Below are 21,311 nucleotides of genomic sequence, written 5' to 3'. Positions count from 1 at the left end.
CAGAATCCGGTGCCCCGACCGGGACTAGAACCCGGTGTGCCGGCGCCGCAAGGCGGAGGATTAGCCTAGTGAGCCGCGGTGCCGGCCTGGATATTTATTTTTAACATGATATCCTACTTTTAAAAACACTACTACAGTGGATCTGTTACCTGTGCTGCTATTGGGTAAATTCCTAACAGAAGAATTGAATTGCTTCTTGCATTCTAAAAGGCATATAACAAATTATACGAAGTATTAATTAATAAGAATGACTAGATATTTTCAGATTCTTGGAGCACTAACAGCCTAAAATAAAAATACTTTGATTTGTATTTCTTGTATTACATAGTTACACATTATTTATTGGTTATTTATACTACTTTTTACATAAAATACTTTATATTTCCCCCCATTTTTCCATGTCAATTGTTTCTTACTGCTTTCTATGAAATCTATGTAAAAAACAGAAAATCATAGATAATTCCAAAACAGTTCCCCCCTCAGGCTGTGATTTTTAAAGATTTTTTATTTAGAACTTATAGTCTCTAAAAGAGACTATAGATAAAATAGATAAAAGATCTTGTGAGTGACTTTTTTTTATGAATGGAATAAGGTTATAAATTTTTGGTAAGAACATCACAGAAAGATGATGATTTCTTAGTATAACAAATCAAGGGATTCATAGTCCCATAAGTTTTACTGTTTGTGATGCTCACTTGATTTATTATGGTACCAGCTAGTGGCTGCACTATAAAGTTATTATCTTTTCCATTATAGTTGGTAAATATCTGGTGGGAAATACTCTGAGAGCATGAAATCCTGAAGCAGTTGACTTGCTTAATACTGTCTCTGGATTAGGAAGGACCATAATGTATAACATGTAAAATGCCATCATTATTGTATTATGATCCTTTTTAATACAAGGACAATGAATGCTAAAGGCAATTAGAGTTAAAAAAGGCAAATAACAGAAATGATAATAGATATAAACAAACTTCTTAGTCAACGCCTGAAGCACAACCAATAACTTATTTTTCAATGGTTCAAATTTTATGCACAGTATTAGGGTACAAGCTGATTTTTTTTTAAGATGTATTTATTTAAAAGGCAGAGTTACAGAGACAGAGGCAGAGAGAGAGAGAGACAGGTCTTCCATCCACTGGTTCACCCCCCAAAATGGCTGCAACAGCCAGAGCTGGGCTGATCTGAAGCTGATCTGATCCAGGTCTTCCATGACGCTGCAGGGCCCCAAGGATTTGAGCCATCTTCTATTGCTTTCCCAGGCCATACTACAGTACAGAGCTAGACAGGAAGTGCAGCAGCTGGACTCGAACCGGCACCTACATGGGATGCCGGTACTGCAGGTGGTAGCCTTAAACACCACAGCACAGGCCCCCCACAAGTCTTCTGATTTAATTATTTTTCATGAAGTCTTTTTTGAGAGTTTATGGGCAGACACATAAGAAAAGCATATGGAGCTCTGATGAAAATCACTTATCTCTGGGGCTGGCGCTGTGGTGCAGCGGATTAACGCCCAGGCCTGAAGCGCTGGCATCCCATATGGGCACCGGTTCTAGTCCCGGCTGCTCCACTTCTGATTCAACTCTCTGCTATGGCCTGGAAAGTAGTATAAGATGGTCCAAGTCCTTGGGCCCACACACTCACGTGGGAGACTCGGAATAAGCTCCTGGCTTCGGATCGGCACAGCTCCGGCTGTTGCAGTCATCTGGGGAGTGAACCAGCGGATGGAAGACTCTCTCTGCCTCACCTCTCTCTGTGTAACTCTGACTTTCAAATAAATAAATAAATAAATAAATAAATCTTTTAAAAAAAATCACTTATCTCCTGAACATGTTTACAGGAGAGAGAACATTTACATGTCTACCAATGCTCTGTCATTATTTTATTCATTCTGTACAAATCTCTCCATATACATTTAAAAAAAGTGCTAAGCTTCTTGTAATGAGACTACCCAGCAGTAAGATAACGTGATTAAGTAACTATACCAAGGTTCTTCTTGCTATGTTTGGTGGGGTAAACGGTCACAATTAATTATCCTCATTCCTATGGCATGTTAGCCTCTACTCAAAGCATCTCAAAGGCACAATACAATAGTAGGTTTACTATTGAGTCCTCAGTAAATGTTTCTGGGGATTGTGAATCCAAATGACAACAGTGGCTTCCAAATGATAGTTAAGATCGGTGATAAGGCTGGCTACCTGTAGGTTAGGAATTTTTTTTTTCTTTATCAAGACATTTATTTAAAAGGAAGTTATAGAGAGGATGAAGAGACAGGGAGAGAGAGAGAGGAAAGAGAATTTCCCCATACATGGTTTACTCCTTAAATGGCTGCAACGGCTGGGGCTGTGCCAGGTGGAAACAAGGAGCCAGGAGCTTCTTTCAGGTCTCCCACGTGGGCGCAGGGGTCCAAACATTTGGGGTCATCTTCCACTGCTTTTCCCAGGCCACTAGCAGGGAGCTGGCTGGGAAGTGGAGCTGCTGGGACACGAAAACAGTACCAATACAGGATGCCAGTGTTGCAAATGGCGGCTTAACTGCTACACCACAGTGCCGATCCATCAGAATTTTTTTTTTTTTTTTTTTTAATTCCTGGGGCTGCTGTTGTGGTGTATCAGGTTAAGCTGCCATCTAAGATGCTGGCATACCATATGGGCACTGGTTCCGGACCAGGCTGCTCCACTTCTGATTCAGCTCCCTGCTAACGTGCCCGGGAAAGCAGTGGAAGACAGCCCAAGCACTTGGGCCTCTCATCCATGTGGGAGACATGATAAAGCTCCTGGCTTTGGCCTGGCACAGTCCTGGCCATTCTGACCAGCTGGGGAGTGAGACCTGTCTGTCTCTCCCTCTTTCTCTGTAACTCTGACTTTCAAATAAATTAAAATCTAGAAAAAAGAAAAATTTCCAAGATGAAAATTTTAAACATAATGAATTCTCATATAGTCATTATTCAGTTTCAGTAAATATCAACATTTTGCCATCTTTTTTCATCTAACCCTAAACACTCAACAGTTAGGGGGACTTGGGAAAAAAATTAAAATACAAGATTTCTGGTGTTGTATATTTCTTAGTAGGTTTGATGCAGTAAGTTCAAAATGGAGAACAGAAATGCCTTTGTTTATATTCCTGGACCAGGCATTTGGTATAGCAGTGAAGTGGTTGAGTAAGACACCCTTGTCCCATATTGGAGTGCCTGGCTCCTGACCAGCTTCCTGCTAATGCAGACCTTGGAAGGCAGCAGTCATAGCTCAAGGGGCTGGATTGCTGCCATCCACATAGGATGGACTGGATTGAGTTCCTGGCTCCTGACTTTGACACAGCCTGACCCAGGCCCAGTTTTTTTTTCCCCTCAGTGAACATATCTGCATTTATTCATACGCAAATACATTTTAAAGAGCAGGTGAAAGTGGCATAACCAACTCTGGGGAATGCTAACTATAGGACAGAATGGACACTGGCGCCAATATGCCTCTCCAATCAGCTTGAAGGTTACGTGGTTTCCCAGGTAGGCTTAGTGGGCCTGGGCCACATCCAGGAGTTGCTTACCTTACTGGCAGCAGGCAGGGGTAGGGAGAAATGTGCCTGGGCTCAGCTAACTGCTGAGATCACCCACACCTCCCCCCTTCTGTTTTAGGGTGAGCATAACCCTGCTTAGCGTAGCACAGTAACATGCTGCAACCCACAATAAGTTTTGGGTTAAATTGAAGGGCAATAGCATGGGGATTAAAGGCAGGGAGGGAAAAGAAAGGCAAGGGGAAAAAGGCCAGGCCCACCATGTTTCATGCCTTACTGACTGGCAGGTGGGCGAACAGATGTGGCCAGGCAGGGGCATGAGATCACACAAGGCTGGCACTGTGGTGTAGTAGGCTAAGCCTCTGCCTGCGGTGCCAGCATCCCATTGGGGCACAGGTTCATGTCCCTGCCTCTCCACATCCAATCCAGCTCCCTGCTGGTGGCTTGGGAAAGCAGTGGAAGATGGCACAAGTGCTTGGGCCCCTGCACTCCTGCACCACATGGGAGACCAGGAAGAGTTCCTGGCTTCAGATTGGCCCAGCTCGGCTGTTGCAAGCATTTGGGGAATGAAACAGCAGATGGAAGACCTCTCTCTCTCTGCAGCTCTGCCTTTCAAATAAATAAATCTTTTTTTAAAAAAGTGAATGAGAGCTGGCGCCATGGCCTAGTCCCAGTTGTTCCTCTTCCAGTCCAGCTCTCTGTTGTGGCCTGGGAAAGCAGTGGAGGATGGTCCAAGTGTTTGGGCCCTGCACCCGCATGGGAGACCAGGAAGAAGCACCTGGCTCCTGGCTTCGGATCGGCACAGCGCCAGCCGTCGTGGCCATTTGGGGAGTGAACCAACAGAAGGAAGACCTTTGTCTCTCTCTCACTATCTATAACTCTACCTGTCCCAAAAAAAAAAAAAAAAAAAAAAAAAGAATGAAAGAATGAATGAGAGTTGAGGAAATCGTGTCAAAGAATGTAGATACTTTAAAGAGAGAAAGACTATTCACAGTGTTAAAAGAGAGCAGGTATGAGGTAACGTTTTTGATTTATAAAATGGGACACAGTTAAGTATGCTTTTACAATTAAAGTTATTTTTTGAGGGAACTCTGCTAACTAAAAATGTAATAATACTATTATTAGTTGTAATGCTATCAGTCTAAGACATGCTCAGAGATACTGCAGAGACCAGCAGGCACACAGGCACTTGAGTCATCTTATGTTTCATTTCTTTCATGTATATTTAATGATAACAGATACCAAGTATTTACAGCATACTTTACAAAAATGTATTCAATTTTTATACCATTTTATTTTAATAAAATAACTTTTTTCAACATAGTCTACAAAATATCACTGGATTTTCAGTATTTATATAACTATAACTTAGTTTTTTATAACTAGTAACTTAGTATTAGAGAAACTGTGGTGCTTAAAGGAAACTGCCCCTCAACAAACCAACAAAAATTACTATCAGAAGGAAAAACAAGAAGCATGGTTACAAATTATCTAGTAATGTGCCTTCAAAGAGAGGTTAATTAATACCTTCATAACAATAAAACTCAGGAAGAATATAGCTATTTGAGTTACAAAAGGCTAATGAGAAGTTCCATTTGTTCTATCAAGGGCATTTCAAACTTACATGGTAGTATGTCCTTGTATCTGTTCTTTTTAACATTTTCTTCTTTTTCTCCAGTGGCTGTGGGATAAATCTTTTCTGTTCTATATTTGGTAGATAATCTTCTTAATCGCTAAAATACAAAAAAAATAAGTTTAGAAAAACACTGATTATTTTCAAAATTTTATGATTTACAAATAACTCTTCATTGACTTTTGCTGACACCAGTTCTTCACAACTGATATTTCTGTTTTTCTAAATTCAGAATTTCTCCATCCCATAATAAATCCTAAGGATAATTTCCTTTTCAGTAGAAATACAAACATAAATATTTATTCCAAATGAGCAGCAAAAGGAGCAACTAAGAAAAAAGTAAGCAATTATAATTAAAGATAGCATTAATAAACTGAGTCAGGATATTTAACTTACTCCTTAATGTACTCAAGCTATTCTGGTATTTGTTCTAAGGGTCCTATAGCCAAGTTTTAAAATAATGCCTAGAAGAAATTATGTTTCTTTATTCCTTTTCTTATTAAACCATGAACACCCATGATGTACCAGGTTCTCTCCAAGGCATAAGCTAATAATTACTTATAAGACACAGCAAAACAAAGTTCTTTCATACTGAATTGGAAATGTCCAACAAAGACCAATTCTGCTTATTCACTGTGTTACAGAAGTAGCTTGTGGGTTAGTGACAAATTCTTACCACATATGGCAGTAGGGATGTTCTTTGGGCTGGAATATTTCTGTGTGTCAGTAATACACTTCCTGCTTTCAGAAGCACTGAAAGTCAGCATTGTGAATTGTTTAAATTCTACTCAATTACATTGCTGAAATTTAATTTCAAAGGAGGCTCCTTTCTTTCAGACCTAACATATTGAAAGCATTCTGGTTTTACTATGCAACAAATTATTAAATAGAAACAAAATGAAAAAGAAGCCTGGTAACATTTAACTTATTCATCATTTTATTTTTGCTACTTGTGATGTTGATACTTAAGCAACTAAAAATCTTACATCTATATTTTTAAAAACTACAGATATAAGTTTACTAGGATTCTTGCCTTATTCTTGTTATGATATACTTATGATAAAGGACTTGAAATAATTTACCAAATAGGCACATATATATGTGTGTGCATATATAAAATGATAAACCTTTTGATTTTCTTTGAAAAATGACAATATTAGAGACTTAAAACAACAACACTCTCTCTTTAAATATGAAAAGAATGGCTAGAATCTTGTTCTGCACTGGCACAAATACCAAAGTAAAATTCTCCACATTTATGATGCTATTTCCTGTGGTAATAAAAGTTCTCAAAATATACACATGTGTTAGGGAAAAATGTATTGAAAAGTAAACATTATTAACAAACTCCAAAGAAGGGTAATTTGGCAATTATAAACAGACATAACCCTTCATTCGGGAGCTTTATTTCTACAAACTGTTCTCCCGATAAAAATGCTACACAAATGGAATGATATATGCACAAAGTTATTTACTGCAGCATTGTTTATACAGACTGCAAACACTCAAAAAAGTCTATTAACAGAAGACTGCCTACATTTGTTTCATTCACAGTCAAAAAAGATGTGAAACAATGAGAAAACTATATGAAATGTTATTGCCACATATCAAAAATACATTAAGTATACAAAGCAGGGTACACATAATGATTAGAAGATGCTAGTATTGGTGTTACAAAGAATTAAAAGTATATTTGTATTTGCTTGAATATACATATAAAGTACCTCTCAAAGAGAAATTATTAACAAAAGTGTGGTGAGGAAGGCAAACAGACAGCCATGGGGAATGAATCAGAAAAAGACATTATTATACTTTTGTGGTACATGAATATATAGCCTGTTTAATAAATAAATGTAGAAAAAGTAAAATAGAAATGACTGCTCATTTTTATCACTTTGTTAACAAAGATTTTCAGTTACTTACATATATATTTTATATATTTACTCAGAATTTTTGTATTTTCTCTGTCCAAAGATCAAATACCTAAAAAGATGTTTACAAACTTAATGCATTACAAGATATTATACTTGAATCTGACTTACAGAAAGATGTTAACTTAAATAGTTGCAGCAACACAGGGGAAAAGGAATGTATCTTATGTCAAAAAATGTACATGTAACTGGAAGAGAGGGATGCAGGGTGAATTTTATTATAGTGTGAATGTTTCTGGAATAATTTTTTCTTCTACAAGTTATGTTACTGAGAAATGTATCAAACAAAGTTTTTAAATGAAATGACTTTAAATTTCAATGAACTTTGAGATACTTTTTTATCACAAACAAGTTGGAATTTTTATTTATACAGTTTTCTTAAGGCTTAGTAGTCCACGAATGTGTTATATATTAAAACTTAAAACAAAGAGTGTTCTATTAAAAGTCTGCAGAAATGGTGTACTAGAAATTTTCATCCCCAGAGGTTGAAAGGTGGCCCATAAAAGTAAAATCTGTTCTGTACTTAAAAAAAAAAAAAATCAACAAGCAAATTCTACCCAACTATATTAATTAATAAGCTCTCTTTACTACTCAAAAAAAAGTTAAGCTTTATAGTTAGCTGCTTGAATTGAAATTTTGGATCTGCCATGTATGATGATAAACATACTTAATCTCTCCAAGTCTCACCATCTATAAAACTGAGATAATACCTACACTCAGCAAAGAGCAAGGCACATCAAATGGCTCAGTAAATGTTAACTATTATTACTGATAACAATTACTGAAACTTCTATTTAAATGTTTATTAGATTAACAGTTATAAATACCCAGCCAGGTTGTCTGTATTTTTTGATTTAGTAGGTATCTTGAGTGAAGCCTGAAAATCTGCATTTTAATAAGTTTCCAGGTATTGCTGCTGCCTTCTGTGGCCATGTTGTAAGACCCACTAATATAAGGTCTCTGGGCCCTAGAGGAGGAATTATTGTGATTAATTAGCAGGGAATAAGCTGATTTTCAACAATTCTTAGGTTTCTCTGCATTTTATATATAGGTTGGCAGTAACAAATGAATTTTAGAAAGTGATTAGGGATTTTTCATGGGAAACTGGGAAAGAGGGTTGAAGAAGGAAAAATGTGGTGATTAAGTAACAATTTGAAAAAGGCTGGGGACAAGAGATCATGGCTCAGCATCAAGTAACAGCAAAACTACAGAAACACAAAAGGCTTACAAGAAAAGGATTAAAAGGTTTTGAGGAGTGGCAAACAGGAAAAGCAAAATTTTTCTGAATCTCTTTTCTGTCTCTTCAAACACCAGAATAATCCAACACCATATGGGCATGGTAACATTTCTTATCAGCAGTGTGTAACTGGGAAAAAAAAACACTGTAAGGAGTTGTTTTCCAATAGCCTACCCAAAAAAACTACCTTGATAATCACCTTTCTGTGTCTTTGTATGCTTTTTCTTTGCCCCTTAGGAAAATGGTCATTCCACTTGCATACTTGCAGGTCTTATCCACCTTTTAGGCCCTAGCTCTTTTAGAAGTTTCTGATGCTCCTCATGCAAAAATAAATCTCTACTTTTTGGGTTCTCTTTACCTTAAAATGTACTCTGAACACTTACCATTTCCTACTTTTATATAAAGAGAATACACCTTATCTCTTCTACTAACCTATACACTCAGCAAAAAAAAGAAATTATCAGATTAGTATCTGCAATGTCCAGCATACAAGATGCTTTTACATTGAGTAAATTAACCTTAGAAAAAGGTTTATTTTATTTTCTTTATTTGAGACACAGAAATCTATCCACTAGATAGACTAGAAGCTACGCCAGATCCAAGTTGGCAGTCAGGCCCCAACTACTTGAACCCTGCTGCCTCCCAGCTTATGCATTAGCAGGAAGCTGGAACTGATAGCAGAACCCAGAGCCAGGACTCAGGCCCAGGCACCCATTCCAAGCAGACATTTAACCTCTAGCCAGATGTTCCATCCTTTAGAGTAAGATGTGAATAAATAAATTTTGACTTAGCCTAACTAACACAGGTTTTATTTTAATATTACATAAAAGGAATCCAAATAGTGCTTGAATAGAGGTAGCATTAAACTTCATTTTATCATGAGAGAAGTAGCATCTACACATAATTTTGTTTTCACTTCCTGACAACCATTCCATTGTCTCCAGTGGAAATTAACAAAAACAAACAAACAACTCATGCCGCAACACACTTTGCAACTTTATCCATAAGCACAGTATTATACAGAAGACTGTAAGAAAACAGCACTGAACTAAACATTAATAAAGGAATTTATTATGTAATATAATTATTTCATATAATCCTAAATCATAAGAGAGCTTTTAGGGACTGGCACTGTGGTATAGCAGGTAAAGCCACAGCCTATAGTGCCGACATCTCATATAGACGCCCGTTCAAGTTCTAGCTGCTCCAGTTCCAATCTAGTTCCATGCCTGGGAAAGCAGTGGAAGATGGCCCAAGTCCTTGGGCACCTGTACCCATTTGGGAGACCTGGAAGAAGCTCCTGGCTCCTGGCTTCAGATTGGCCCAGCTCCAGCTGTTGTGGCCATCTGGGGAATAAACCAGCAGATAGAAGGCCTCTGTCTCTCTATAACTCTGCTTTTAAATAAAAAATTTAAAATAAAAGAAAGAAAAAAGAAAAAAGGGCTCTTAAGCATTTACTGCCTTAACTAACAACAATACAGCTAAATCGTTTATTTACATAAACTTATGAATATCCTCCAAACTCTTCATCATGTGCGACTTTTTAAAAAACTAAACAAACAAGAGCCTATAAGAAAACAATTTTCATCTAAGACTGCACTAAAAGGTCTTGAAAACACTGCATGAAAGAACTCCTTACTTAAATAACTGTACTCCTATATATGTTAGTAATCTAAAGGCCAGGTCTGATCATTTTTTTATTTTTTTTATTTTTTTATTTATTTTTTTATTTTTTTGACAGGCAGAGTGGACAGTGAGAGAGAGAGATAGAGAGAAAGGTCTTCCTTTGCCATTGGTTCACCCTCCAATGGCCGCCGCGGCTGGCGCGCTGTGGCCGGCACACCGCGCTGATCCGATGGCAGGAGCCAGGAGCCAGGTGCTTTTCCTGGTCTCCCATGGGGTGCAGGGCCCAAGCACCTGGGCCATCCTCCACTGCACTCCCTGGCCACAGCAGAAAGCTGGCCTGGAAGAGAGGCAACAGGGACAGAATCCGGCGCCCCGACCGGGACTAGAACCCGGTGTGCCGGCGCCGCTAGGCGGAGGATTAACCTAGTGAGCCGCGGCGCCGGCCCTGGGTCTGATCATTTAATAAAGTTCCACATTTAGAAACTCTTCAATGGATCAATCACCTCCAAGACAAATTACCAATTCCTTAACTGAATTATATTTTGAATGCTGCCTGTCCAATTGCCTAGTCTCTTTTTTATAATCCTCTCCTCCTCGAGTGTGAAGCTTCTGCCATACAGAATTATTCACCATTACCACTACCACCAGCAACCCTATACTCCTTAACATGTTTCACAATTTTTGCTCTTGCTGGTGAGTTAATTATAGGACTTTGGCTAAAGTGTTATTTCCTTGGTGAACATGAAACCTTTCTTGAAACCTCCCTCAACACCACCTTGGCATCCTCCTCTGTAGTGAGTCCTTAACGGTATAATTTACAAAAAGTATTCCAATACTCGTATGTCTAACTAACTAGACTATAAAACTTAAGGTACAGACCAGATGAGTAACACAAAACAAATCATACCTAAAAAAATACGAGAATTCAAGAATTATTTCTTGAGCCATCTTAGCTAAGTCATAGAAATGTGTTCTAAACTTGGGCCAGCGCTGTGGTGTAAGGGGTGAAGTTGTCACATGTGGTGCCAACATGCCACATGGGCACCAGTTCGAGTCCTGGCTTCTCCACTTCCCATCCAGCTCTTTGCTATGGCCTGGGAAAGCAGTAGAGGATGGCCCAGGTCCTTCGAACCCTGCACTCACCTGGGAGACGCAGCAGATGCTCCTGGTTCCTGGCTTTCGATTGGCCCAGCTCCAGCCATTGTGGCCATTTGGGGAGTGAACTAGAAGATGGAAGACTTCTCTCTCTGCCTCTGCCTCTGCCTCTCTCAAATGAATAAATAAATAAATCTTAAAAAAAAAGAGAGAAGCTTTCTAGATACAAAAAGGAAAATACTCTAAATTTCATTAAGTTAAAAAAAATGGAGAAAAAAATGTTTTCTAAACTGATTCTCAAAGGCCTCCAAAAGTCACATATCTTCTTTAAGATACCTGCTGTATATAAAGATTTGAGTTTTTTTTTTTTTTAAAGATCTAGTTATTTATTTGAAAGTCAGATTTACACAGAGAGAAGGAGAGGCAGAGACAGAGAGAGAGGTCTTCCATCCGCTAGTTCACTCCCCAACTGGCTGCAACGACCGGAGCTGAGCTGATCCGAAGCTAGGAGTCAGGAGATTCTTCCAGGTCTCCCACGCAGGTTAACAGGGGCCCAGGGACTTGGGCCCTCTTCTACTACTTTCCCAGGCCATAGCAGAGAGCTGAATCAGAAGTGGAGCAGCTGTGACTCCAACCAGCGCCCATATGGGATGCCGGCACTGCAGGAGGCAGCTTTACCCGCTATGCCACAGCGCCAGCCCCAACAAGATTTGAGTTCTTAAAAGAGAAGAATATCTACACTGTTTATCTAAGACTAGAGTTACATAGAATGTGGTGTATAAAGTTTGCTCAATTTCTTGAGTCAAACAACTAACTGGATACCTCACGGGCATCACAAACACGCCCAAAAAGCGGTATTATTCATCAGCTGCTCAAGCAAAAACCTGAGGAGGATGCATCCCTGATTCCCTCCTTGATGCTCCTTTCTGAGGCCTGCCAGTGGGGGTGGGGGTCTGTGGGCCCCTTCAGACACTGGTAGAATGTCCTTCACAAGCAGGGGGTCAGCTGTGGCTGGAAAGCCTGTCTCCAGACCAACTGGCATCTCCTCCGCTAATAGCTTCTTGTGCTGCATGAGTAACCTTGCGGCCTTAAATCACACCTTCAGGGTGGGTGTAATCTTTCACCCACAGCTGGCAGGGGCTGAGCACTTGGAGAGAGTCACGCTGGTTCCAGGAGATCCAGGCCATCTTGTATGACCTTATGCCTTTAAATCACACCTCCAGGGTGGCTGCAATCTTTCACCCAGACAGTCTCCAGGAGACCCCTGCTATCTCCATGAGCCCCAAGCCAATCAACATACCTCTGTGAAACCCCATGTCCAGTGGACACCCCCAATAGGATAACCCAATGAACAGATACTAACGCCCTAAAAACCCGGGACAGTTCCTCAAAGCCAGTGTCCTGCTCAGGCTCTCTGCCTGGTCTCCTCTCGGACCAGATGCTTTCTTTGTCACTTGCCAATCAAATAAAAGTTTCTGCCTCTTTGCAAGTTGTTTCCTGAATTTTTATTTCTATACTGAGCTAATTCTCTTCACATTTGCTGAATAAACTTTGAACTAAGAATACATTTAGACAGACAAGTATTATTTTTTTTAACTTTTATTTAATGAATATACATTTCCAAAGTACAGCTTATGGATTACAATGGCTTCCCCCCATAACTTCCCTCCCACCTGCAACCCTCCCCTTTCCTGCTCCGTCTCCCATCCCATTCACATCAAGATTCATTTTCAATTCTCTTTATATACAGAAGATCAGTTTAGTATATATTAAGTAAAGATTTCAACAGTTTGCACCCATATAGAAACACAAAGTGAAAAATATTGTTTGAATACTAGATATAGCATTAAATCACAATTTTCACAGCACATTAAGGACAGTGAGCAGACAGTTGTCTGCTCTACTTCTCATCCAGTTTCCTGTAAAAATCACAGCACATTAAGGACAGAGATCCTACATGAGGAGTAAGTGCACAGTGACTCCTGTTGTTTACTTAACAAACTGACACTCTTGTTGACAAGTATTAATTTTAATTAATTTAATTTATTAGCTGAATTTTAAATTGGGACTATTAAAAAACAATAAATGAACAGAAAAAATACAACTAAGATAGAAATTAAACTAACTCAAAATCTTTTTGGCATATGATGAAATAAAATATTAATACTTAATCCATAAATCATATTACTCTTGCCACTGCTCTAAAAAATCTTTGAAGCAATCGTTGGAGATTCCATGTGAATTTTAAAAGGTAGTATGGGACATAGTTAAAAATTGTTTAATGAATAAAATTCATCTGTTTTAAGACCTGAAAAACTTTATTGTCTTCAGAAACAAAACCACTCTTTCTTAACCCTACAAATCACATCATGACCAAACCAAAATAAACTTTTTTAAAAGTGCCCAATACAAAGTAACAGAAGCAAATAGTAAAATTAGGGTATTATTTCTATCCAAAGGATAGTTTACTATCCCTCTTTATTATACTTTCTTACATCCTTACAAACATAAAATACTTAAACCATTAATAATTGTTACAAGTAGCAAAACTACCATGGGTACAAACTACACAACTGCAAAGTCTACCTTTAATTGCAAAACATGTTAACTCTACCTTTCAAAATTTGTCTTCCTATCTTTGTTCACATTTTACCTAATCCTGCATGACAGGCTAATTTGTCTGCCATACTGTTTCAGAAATGCATGCCATACCTTCTCAGCTAAGTCAGGACTGATAATCAAGTCTGTAACCTTGAAGTAAGTATGGGCCAATCTTACAGGTCTTTGTGTAACAGAATTGATTCTGTGCTTTGCTTTTGTCCATTTCTATGCTTTAGTTATTCCTCTATTTGCCAAGCCAACTCCTTGCTGGATACTACCTTGGTACAGAAACCGTCTTGATTAAACATTTCCTGGGACTAGTACTGGTACTCACTCTCATCATCCACTTCCTCACAAACTGCTTCTCCACCTCTCCCACAGTCCTTTATATATATACCTCCAGATCTGGGGTACAACCCCATTTACAGCAACTGTTTACATATACCATCTCTGACAGATACAGAACATATCTTTTTATTCTATTAATACCAGCTACTATCAACCTGTGACAAATAATAGGAACCCAATAAACTGGTTAGGTCTTTTCAGGTGGTGATAGTCAGAGAGAGTTAAGACAAATGAGAATGAGCCAGTAGGGGCTGGTGCTGTGGTGTTATAGGTTAATCATCCACCTGCAGCGAAAGCATCCCATATGGACGCTGGTTTTAGTCCCAGCTGCTCCTCTTCCAATCCAGACTCTGCTATGGCCTGGGAAAGCAGTGGAAGATGGTCCAAGTCCTTGGGCCTATGCACCCGCGTGGGAGACCCGGAAGAAGCTCTTGGCTTCGGATTGGTGCAGGTCTGGCCGTTGCAGCCATTTGGGAAGTGAACCAGCGGAGGGAAGATCTTTCTCTCTGTCTCCCTCTCACTATCTGTGACTTTACCTCTCAAATACTTAAGAAATGATTTTCTGGGGCTAGTGTTGTGGTGTAGTGGGTTAAGCTGCATCCCATAGGGGTGCTGATTCTTGTCCTGGCTGCTCCACTTCTCATCCAGTTTCCTGTAAATGCACCTGTGAAAGCAACATAAGATGGAACAAGTGCTTGGGCCCCTGCACTCACGTGGGAGACCCGGAAGAAGCTCCTGGCTTCAGATCAGCACAGCTCCGGGGCCACTGCAGCCAGTTGGAGAGTGAAGCAGGGGATGGAAGACTTCCGTCTCTCTGCTTCTCCTTCTCTCTCTGTGTAACTCTGACTTTCAAATAAATGAATGAATCTTTTTTTTTTTTTAAGTTAAATGAAAACTCCAAAAGGAAGAATGAAAAGATAAAAAATAGAAACAAAGTACAAGGCCAAAAAATAGAAAACAGTGATAAATGTTATAGACATTAGTTCAACTGTATCAGTAAACACTTTTTAGATTTTTTTTAAAGTAATCAGTAATCACTTTAAAAAAAAAACATTCATTTGAACGGCAGAGCAATAGAGAAGGAGAGAGAAACAGAGATCTTTCATCCACTAGTTCACACACCAAATCCCTATAACAGCCAGGGCTGGGTCCAGACATGAGCCAGGAACTCCCTGTGGGTATATAAGGTTATTATGACTCTTGCCAATAGAATGGAAGATATCACTCTTTCAAGTAAATAAATAAAACTTTAAAAAAGAAAATACCGTTTATAAAAATATTTATATACACAGTTGGTCAACATATTTGCTCATTTGAGAGGCAGAGAGATAGACATAGAAATAGAGTTCTCATTACTATTTCCTCCCAAACACACAGAACAGCTGGGGGTTCTATCCACTAATTCAATCCAGGTCTGCCACGAAATCCAATTACTTGAGCCATCACTGCAGCTTCCCAGGGTCCATCCATGTTAGCAGGAAGCTAGAATCAGGAGCTGGAGCTGAGTATCAAAAAGATACTCCATTGTGGGACATGAATGTCTTAACTGGTGTCCTAACAACCAGGCTCAACACTTGCCCCTATTATTATTTCTAGATGAAACAAATTAGTAAGTATTCCTAAAATTAACAATTCATAAAATAAGTTATAAAATAAACAAACATTTATTTCTAAAATTTGTTTTGGTTTATTTCTTGTGCTGTCTTAATTTGCCCCTTTTTATTCCAACAAAAAATCAGCAAAATATTATACAGAACATTATATTTATCTTGAGCAAGCTGCTTTAACAGCACAGAACAGAGAACTACTTTAACTATTTGTGAGTAGGCACTGATAAGAAATCGAGAATGGTTCTGTGAGTGGGTAAAATTATTTCCAAGATTTCTTTTAGTTTGTAAAGCCTATTAACTTAAAATACAGCTGTTCACAATTATCAATGACCTTTGTGTGACATAATTAAAGCAAAGTGAATGGTACAGTATCTAGTACATAAACGGTCAACAAGTATTATCCAAATACTTCCAGTACCATTTATTATAACTATTTCTACATAAATGCATGGCTCTCCCCACCTGAACTCTTACTAAATCAACCTAATTTGTTTAACATGCTGTCTACTTGTTTCACTAATATATCTTGAATACCTAGAAGAATATCTGGCATATGTCACTTAATAAATTCTTGTGACAGAATGACGGCAAGAAAAATACAGTAACTCTTTAAGATTTATTTATTTATTTATCTGAAAGGAAGAGTGAGAGACAGAGAGAGAGAGAGAGAGAAAGAGAGAGATCTTCTATCCACTAGTTTACTCCCCAAATGGCCTTAACACCTAGAACTGGACTGATCCAAAGCCAGGAGCCAGGAGCTTCTTCTTGGGCTATCTTTGTTGCTTTCCTGGGTGCATTAGTAGGGAGCCGGATCACAAGTGACATAGCCAAGACTTGAACCAGCGCCCATATGTGATGCCAGCATTGCAGGCGGCAGCTTTACCCACTATGCCACAATGCAGGCCCCAACACAACTCTTCAGGATTGCAAAAACAAAATGTTGACTGACCCCCCAAAATGCTTAATATGAATGATAAACTTTGAGTATTACTTAACAAATTCAAAAGGTACAGGTATGTAACGCTTCATGTTACAGGAGGGATCCACTAAAAACACTGTTTAGGGGTAGGTGTTGTGGTACAGTGGGCTAGGCAACTGCTTGGGATGCTCACATCCCACACTGGAGTGACTTCCTTCACTTCTGAGCCAGCTTCCAGCTCTATAAACTCTGGGAGGCAGCAGACAATGCCTGAAGTACTTGAGTCCTGCCACTCTCATATGGGAGACCAAGATGGAGTTCCTGGCTCCTGGCTTCAGCCTGAACCAGCCTGGCTGTTGCAGGCATTTGGGGAGTGAACCAACAGATAGAAGATACCTCTGTCTTTCTCTCTCTGTCACTCTGCCTTTCAAATAATATTTTAAAATAGGTAAATAAATATAATTTACTTTAAAAATACTTATAAATTACTTAAAAATACTAGAGGGGTAGATGTCTGGTACAGTGGTTGACATGCTGCTTGGGATACATGCATCCTCTTATTAAAGAGCTTGGTTCAAGCCCCTGCTCCTCAGTTTCCAATCCAGCTTCTCACTAACACACACAGTGGGAGGGAGTCAACAGCTAATGGCTCCTGTACTTTGGTTCCTGCTACCCAAGCGAGACCCTGCCCCTAGCTTTTTCCAGGCTCAGCCCTGGTGGTTACTGTGTTTTTCTGATTTAAAAAACAAACAACAAAACAAAGGAAGTCAAAAAGGAAAGAGATTAATAGGCTAAATACGCAAAAGTTCTGTATAGTATATGTTCAATGAGTTTTCCTCTCTCCTTTTTTCTCTTCTTCTTAGCAAGCTCTTTCCCATGGTGACCCATTCATTATCTGTTTTCCTCTGTTAATCCTTGATCCCATTCTGCCCTCTAAAGAAAGTACTAAGTTTTCTTTCATAGTAGAAGAGAGTAGATGAGCAAGCTTCGATCTGAGGGTCATGCCTGAACTTTACCACATCACGGGACCTTTCTCAGCACTAGTTTTCTTATTTGTAAAATAAAATCAATAGAGTTTACCTATCACATAGTTAGCTGCTGATGAACTTTATGTTCATCATGGAATTCAAACTTTAAAATATTATAGGATAAAAATTTTTTAGGTTAAAACTATTATACACACACACACACACACATATATATATATACACATATATATAGTGATTATACACACACACACACACATATAATGTGAGTATGGAATAACCTGATACATAAGCTAAGATAGAGAGACCAAGAGTTATTAATTGTAATAAACTTACTATAACCCAAAACCAAAAATATCTTTTAAAGATTTATTTATTTATTTGAAAGGCAGAGTTACGGGGTGGGGGGACTTCCATCCACCGGTTTACTCCCCAGCTGGCCGCAACAGCTGGAGCTGTGCCAATCCAAAGCCAGGAGCTTCTTCTGGGTCCCCCAAGCAGGTGCAGGGGCCCAAGGACTTGGGCCATTTTCTACTGCTTTCCCAGGCCATAGCAGAGAGCTGAATGGGAAGTGGAGCAGCCAGGTCTCAAACTGGCATCCATATGGGACGCTGGCACCGCAGGTAGTAGCTTTACCTGCAACACCACAGCGCCCCCTACCCCCCCAGTTTTTCTTCTTAAAAAAAGTCAGAACACACACTGTACTCCTCAGAAATAAGACCTCAACCAGTACTCTAAGTTCCTATATGCATGGGGCCAGCACTGTGGCACAGTGGGTAAAAAGAGTTTATTTATTTGAAAAGCAGAGACACAGAAAGAGAAGGTGGGAAACAGAGGGAGAGATCTTCCACCTGCTGGTTCACTTCTCAAATGGCTGCAATGGCTAGGGCTAGGTCAGGTTGAAGCCAGGAATCAGGAGATTTTTCTGGGTCTCCCACAAGGGTGAAGGGGCCCAAGCACTTGGGCCATCTTCCATTGCTTTCCCAGGCCCATTAGCAGGGAGCTGGATCAGAATTGGAGCAGCTGGGACTCAAGCCAGCACCCATAAGGGATGCAGGAACTGTAGGCAGAGGCTTAACCTTCAATGCCACAGCACCAGCCCACCAAAACTGCGATATAATAAAACAACAAAAAAAGTTAACACATTGGTTCAATGTTCATCCTATACTTCTCATTTAAATTAAGTTACATTTCTCAATAATAGCTTAAAAACAATCTATCAATCATCACAGAAAAGGTAAGGTGAGAAAACAAATATTCAATCATTTTTCCAAAATCATTTTTTTTTTGCTTTTTTTTTTTATTTTTGACAGGCAGAGTGGACAGTGAGAGAGAGAGAGACAGAGAGAGAAAGGTCTTCCTTTGCCGTTGGTTCACCCTCCAATGGCCGCCGCTGCAGCCGGCGCACCGCGCTGATCCGATGGCAGGAGCCAGGAGCCAGGTGCTTTTCCTGGTCTCCCATGGGGTGCAGGGCCCAAGCACCTGGGCCATCCCCCACTGCACTCCCTGGCCACAGCAGAGAGCTGGCCTGGAAGAGGGGCAACCGGGACAGAATCCGGCGCCCCGACCGGGACTAGAACCCGGTGTGCCGGCGCCGCAAGGCGGAGGATTAGCCTATTGAGCCACGGCGCCGGCCCCAAAATCATTTTTAAAAATTGTTTGTTTATTTTCATCTACTTGAAAGACAGAGCAACAGAAAGAGGAAGAGGGAGACTCTGGCAGATCTTCCATTCTCTAGTTCACTCCCCAAATGCTTGTAACATCCAGGGTTGGACCAGGTCAAAGCCAGGAGCTTAGAACTCTTATCAGGGTCTCTCAGGTGAGTGGCAGGGGTCAACACACCAAGCCATGCTTTGCTGTCTTCAGAGTGCATTATAAAGAAGCTGGAGTGGAATCAGAGTAGCAGGGACTTGAACCAGTACTTGGATATGGAATGAGGGCATTCCAAAGTGGTTGCTTAACCTGCTGCTTTGCAATGCTCATCCCATTCTTCCAAAATCATAAGTAGTGTGCGAATAATCCATGTCATGACTGTCAGTTTTACAAGATTAGTAATTTATTTAGTATTTCTAAAGATCCAAGTTTTAAATTACATTTAAGAGCACGAAAAATACCATAGCATCCTGCATTAAGCCAATAACAGAATAGAAAGACTTAAACGGGTAGATGAAAAAACTTTACAAATAAATACAATATTATTTTTATATTTATTTACAAATAAATCTTTTTTTTTTAAAGAAAGATAAATACCAGCATAAACTATCCACTGGCTACATCCAGGAAGATAAATGCAATTTCAGCAAAATGGTAGAGCTGGAAATTAGCTTACCTTGGGTTAACAGAATGAAAGGGGCCAAGGAAATGAAACAAGCAGATGCTAATGGAACCACCCATTCAAGAAAGCTTACTTTAAGCCTTTATTTTACCATTAATAATGACTCTGAATGTTGACTTTCACAAAGAAATATTTTGTTTCTAGTTTTCAAACTACAAAATACTCATCTTCTTTACTGTTCTAAAGTAAAAGGACCAAAGCATCTAATATATTAAAATATAAAGAAAGAAAAGGGGCTGGCGCTGTGATATAGCAGGTAAGCTGCCACCTGCAGTGCTGGCATCTCATATGGGTGCTGGTTCTAGTCCCAGCTGCTGCTCTTCTTATCCAACTCTGCTATGCCTGGGAAAGCAGTTGAAGACGGTCCAAGTCCTTGGGCCCCTGCACCCATGTGGGAGACCTGGAAGAAACTCCTGGCTCCTGGCTTTGGATCTTCAGCTCTGGCCATTGAGGCCATTTGGGGAGTAAACCAGCTGATGAAGATCTCTCTTTCTCTCTCTCTCTCTCTCTCTCTCTGCCTTTCAACTAAATAAATAAATACATTTCTAAAAAGAAAGAAAGGGGCGCAGCGCGCTGGCCGCAATGTGCTGGTCGTAGCAGCCACTTGGGGGCTGAACCAACGGAAGGAAGACCTTTCTCTCTCTCTCTCTCTAACTCTGCCTGTCAAAAAAAAAAAAAAAAAAAAAAAAAAAAGGAAGGAAGGAAGGAAATCCTGGTACTCAAAAAATAATAATAATAAAATAAAGTATCTAACTTACTGCTGTGAAAGCAAGTGGCAGAGTTTATTTGGGGCTGAAACTTTATAATGAGTCCTGTTAGATTACGAGAAGGGAAGTCTTTATTCAGCAGATGCAGCCCAATACAGCGGAAGTCAAAATGTAGAAATAGATAAGAGTAAAGCAGATGTAAAGAGAAGAGAAGCAGCCTGAGAGAGGCAGATAACCTAAAAAAATGGTGAACCACAGAAAGATACAGGTTTCCATGGAAGGAGTTACCTAGGTTATGGGTGGTTCTCCGCTTCGTTCCTGTTATTCCTAAAACTTTGTTATTTTCAAGATACTTATGCTTCACTTAAAAATTTTTTTGGTTTTACTTTTTCCCTAATACAAATGCAAATATTGGCTCACACAGACTCAATGTCATAGAAAAGCATCTGCTTTCATGATTTAGGTCAAACTCACCTCTGCCACCTTTCTAACTGCAAGAACAGTTTAAATGCTCTTTAAACAGTTTTAATCTTCATAGACATTAAAGAATCTCTGACTTCAGGACTAAGCCATCATAAACAATGTGGGAGAGAAGGTATCTAGAAAAGCTATTATCCACGTTCTTGTAGTATGGGATTTAGAACTGATTCCTTTCTCACTTTCGTTCTGATCACAAACATACTGCTCAAAACTCAGCACTACTTTATGGAAAATGCACATCTTCTGAGGAGTTCTAATTTCTTTTGAAGATTTTATTTATTTATTTGACAGGC

At 39.5% G+C, this 21,311-nt stretch overlaps 1 protein-coding gene across 2 annotated transcripts in view; it reads right to left on the bottom strand.

Annotated features, from left to right (window-relative positions):
• PTPN12 (protein tyrosine phosphatase non-receptor type 12) overlaps window positions 1-21,311 on the bottom strand; it is a 98,113-nt gene that overhangs the window by 55,095 nt on the left and 21,707 nt on the right. For both annotated transcript variants that reach the window (XM_070071196.1, XM_008258311.4), the window contains exon 2: window positions 5,135-5,243. In XM_070071196.1, coding sequence (XP_069927297.1) covers window positions 5,135-5,243 — 109 coding nt within the window. The remainder of the gene's footprint in view (window positions 1-5,134; window positions 5,244-21,311) is intronic.

Source organism: Oryctolagus cuniculus, chromosome 3 (genome assembly GCF_964237555.1).
Source record: "Oryctolagus cuniculus chromosome 3, mOryCun1.1, whole genome shotgun sequence".
NCBI lineage: Eukaryota > Metazoa > Chordata > Mammalia > Lagomorpha > Leporidae > Oryctolagus > Oryctolagus cuniculus.
This window is presented reverse-complemented; position numbering and strand designations above follow the sequence as displayed.